Genomic DNA, 4,170 nt, shown 5'->3' with positions numbered 1-4,170 from the left:
CATAAACGATCTACCAAGTAAACAGTTCAGATCACATTATCAAAAGTCTTAGGAAAAAAGGTAAAAAAAAAGGCCACGTCGATATGGAAATTTTTTACTAGTCATTACCCCGCCCACCAAAAATGTTACATGCACAATGGTTGTGCAACCCGTCCATTGTTGGTCCAGTTTTGCTTATAACGGTTATGTGTGTAGCATTTCTATTATCCCACGTAGGAGAGAAATAACGGATGGGATTTCCAACCTCATCCAAGAAAACGGATCGGAGAAAGCCCAACCCAACTGTCAAGTGTCAACCACCAATCAATCTCTCTCTCTCTCTCTCTCTCTCTCTCTCTCTCATGGCTACTGCCTCCGTGACACCTCTGTCGTCCGTCTTCTCGACCTCAAAACCCTCCTCATCAATTCCAAAACCTCATCCATCTTCTTCCACTGTCACCTTCAAAATAGTCGAACAGGAATATAGTTCTAGGAATAAACAATTAGTACTACCCAATAACTGCAATACCGTTAGTAACAGTAGAAGGGAATTCGTGAGAGGAATGGGACTCGTACCGCTCCTTGTTACGGTTCCACCTCCGCCACATTCCGAAGCTCGGGAGGTGGAGGTTGGTGCGTTCCTTCCGCCGTTGCCTTCCGACCCTTCCTTCGTCGTCTTCAAGGCCTCTCCCAAGGACACTCCCGCTCTTCGCGCAGGTAATACATGCGTGTTTGTCAAAGCGTGTTCCTGATTTATGTGCGTTGATTAAATTCTAGTAACTTTTTTAGCATTCAATGACTATTATCTGCACTTATTGACAAATGGGTAGTGAAATTCTAGTCTTAAAAAGAGAGCAAATTTGTACTCCAGTTTTAGCGAGATTAGTTCGTACTTTGGGACAACTTCTTTATAATTATGGGGTCAGATTGACAAAATGTAGTTAAAATTTACCCAAAATAATGAATTAATGACATGGCCCCACTTGACTAAGAGTAGCTCCGCCTTGAGAAAGAATGTAAGCACGACACAAAGATTTTACGTGATACCCTTATTACGTAATTGGGTATGTTCGCAGATTACACCCGTTTTCGCCATGTATGAAAAGACTACATTCAATGATGTGAGTACAAATTACAGTACATCGGTTGCTGTGAATAGTAATGTATTTACTATCCTAGGTTTTTGCTCACCACTTATCAATTCCAGCCGTAGTCAATGAAGTGGCAAAAGTACAAATCAGACTTTACAATCCCGACATCTACGTACACTCTTAGTTGTACGTATGCTGTCTTCAATTCCGTTGCTTTACAATTTATCTCGTGTATCTGCTATAAATTAGTGCATTGACAAATTAAGCAGGATCTTAATCTGGGTTGGTTAAGGGGACGAATTTTCTGGGAATTTGCTTGCAATGATACTAGTTTAAAACAGTTGTCTTCAGCCCAAATTACAGTTGTCTATGGTATATGGCCTCAAACTGAAGGGCTTGCACCCTCTAATTTGCTCAAGTTTCAATATTAAGGGCAAGGGCAGCCCTTATATTACAATTGTCATTGGTTTATGGCCTCAAACTGAAGGACTGCGCGGGCAGCCCTTCCCATTTTATACTTGTCCATGGTTTTTGGCCTCAAACTAACAAGATGAATCTTAATCATCTGATCTTTATTATTGCCAATGAGATACTAATTGCCATAAGAGGATGTAATCGTCAAGAATTCCACATTGGTTAAGGATGAGAGTACACCTGCTTTTTACACTTCGCTCAAAGGCAGTGTTGTTTGGCAAGCGCCATACCTCCTTCTACTTTTGGTTGCAAACTGGGACTCTGGGAGCCACATGGCACCTATCCTTATTGGTTACAAATTTTTGAAGTTGAGAGTTCTAAGTTCCCCGTTGCCATCTCTCATCGAAACTGCATTTTTGGAAAAGAAAATCTGTCACGAACACTTGGTCCATTTCAGCTAACACTCTGCTCATTCATCTCCCTTGCCATAGTGTCTTGTGCTTTCTCTCTTGAGCTTTCTTCGTGATATGTATATCCTTGTATGTGAAGGAAACTTTCCAATCTAGTTTCTTGCAGGAAATGTGCAGCCTTACCAGTTCATCCTTCCTCCAACATGGAAACAGACACGTATAGCCAACATACTCTCCGGTAATTACTGTCAACCCAAGTGTGCAGAGCCTTGGGTGGAGGTAAAATTTGAAGACGAAAAGCAAGGAAAAGTTCAGGTTGTGGCTTCTCCATTGATTCGACTGACTAACAAACCAAATGCAACAATCGAAGATATTGGAACCCCTGACAAGGTCATTGCATCCCTTGGCCCTTTTGTCACTGGCAGCACATATGACCCTGATGAATTGATCGAAACTTCAGTGGAGAAGCGCGGTGATCAGACGGTACATATTTTCAACTCTTCAATTTTGTCTCATCTTATTACCTTCCTCTTTTGAGAAGGAAAAACCAATAGCAAAGACAACCTGTGATCACATTGCCAAAAATAGAGTATATTTGGCTCTCACCAGATGTAGAGACTGGGGGCACGGGGCATATTCATCCCACTTCAAAGTACCTTTGGTGTAAAATGGACGAGATATATAATTGTGGTTTGCAACAATCAAAGACAAGTTTTTATATGAATGGAACAAATCCTCGTAAAGTCTTCAAAATTAAAACACAGACACAAGTCGCACAACTTTGATGAAGTTAGGAATATTACACGTAACACAATTGTATGTTGGTGCCCATAAAAAGCCATGAGGAAGCACTATAAGACATGACCATCAGTAACTGATGGAATCATAGTATGAGTTTTGTAACTTTAGAAATGTCAAGGTCTGTTTTCTACTGAAACGATGTAGAGATCAATTTAGGGAAAGGAAGCTAAGCTTGACTAGCTATCACCACTTGCGCGGGCATCTTTAATGAAACAGCTAAGAGGTCAATTTCTGTTGACATTGGGTATGTTTTATGAATCTCCGAAGTACTAACAGTTTTGTGATAAATGGAAGATACTAAAACAATCTCCGTGTTAACTTGGGAAGGGGAGAGAAGAAAGGGTTGTGGTTTATCACCAAATCTCGAGATTTGGTGAGAAACAAGATGGACTGACAAAGAAACAACCTTTTCTCTTCATTGCTCATCCTTTCTCACCATTTCTCATCTCTTTCAGTTATTCAGATAAATTAAGAATGCTACTCTCTTTCTTCTTACCTTTCTCACCATCCGAAAGGACTGTTAGTTTTTTGGTCCACGTATAATATGTTCTTTAATCAACCATGGTTTGAAGAAAGAGACGCAAAACTTATTCGGTTAAATAGCATATGGTTGTAATTTCTCTCATTGATTTCTGGTGTGTGCAGTATTACAAGTATGCTCTTGAGACCCCATACGCGCTGACAGGATCCCACAATCTTGCGAAAGCAACAGCGAAAGGAAACACCGTGGTCCTGTTTGTTGCTAGCGCAAATGACAAACAGTGGCAGTCATCCCAGGAAACACTGAAGGCTATACTTGATTCCTTCCAAGTGTAATTCCTTTCCATTTTCTGCAAACTAAGTTCGTTCGATGTTAAAACACTCGATATTCTTTCTATTGGCTTATATCACTGAGCAAGATTATAGTGTTTGGAATCATAATTTTAAGCTTTGCGATCGACTTCTTGGACCTGCTGTCCACAGTTTGTAATTCTTAGAAGGTGATAAACTAAAGAAAAAGAGAGTAGTTCTTTCTTGTTGTCAAACTGCTACTTTGCGTCAAATGGCTGAAGCTATTAGCATACTCTGAGTTACATAATTCGAGTGCGGATACGCGAGCGTAAAAGCGTCTCTGAAAAATATCTTAAATTACAATAATCTGTGGGAGCGATGATTCGAAAGTGGGAGCGCATGGCATTTTGAAAGATTATGTGACTAAGCGCCTACTTTAATTTTTATAGTGAATGTCTCTGGTCTCTCTCTTCAGATTCATTTTTCGGGCTATTTTCCATTACCATGAGGTCATTACCGTGTTTTTTTTTTTTTTTTTTAAAGGATTGGACTGGGATGGCTTTTTCTGTGAAAAAAAGAAGAAGACGACAAGGATGGCTAGGGTTTAAAACCACCACCTAATGCATGAAAGTACATAGTGTCTATCATTAGGTTATCACTTTTTTTTGATCAAATTAGGTTATCACTTCACTTGGATAATCTCT

General features: G+C 40.0%; 1 protein-coding gene across 1 annotated transcript; it reads left to right on the top strand.

Annotated features, from left to right (window-relative positions):
* Window positions 1-236: 236 nt before the first annotated feature.
* On the top strand, window positions 237-3,720 carry LOC131319529 (psbP domain-containing protein 6, chloroplastic). The gene is made up of 3 exons (XM_058349817.1): window positions 237-696; window positions 2,061-2,377; window positions 3,341-3,720. The coding sequence occupies exons 1-3, from the start codon at window positions 342-344 to the stop codon at window positions 3,509-3,511; spliced, it is 843 nt and encodes a 280-aa protein (XP_058205800.1). The 5' UTR covers window positions 237-341; the 3' UTR covers window positions 3,512-3,720.
* Window positions 3,721-4,170: the final 450 nt, after the last annotated feature.

Source organism: Rhododendron vialii, chromosome 3a, assembly GCF_030253575.1.
Source record: "Rhododendron vialii isolate Sample 1 chromosome 3a, ASM3025357v1".
Lineage (NCBI taxonomy): Eukaryota > Viridiplantae > Streptophyta > Magnoliopsida > Ericales > Ericaceae > Rhododendron > Rhododendron vialii.
This window is presented reverse-complemented; position numbering and strand designations above follow the sequence as displayed.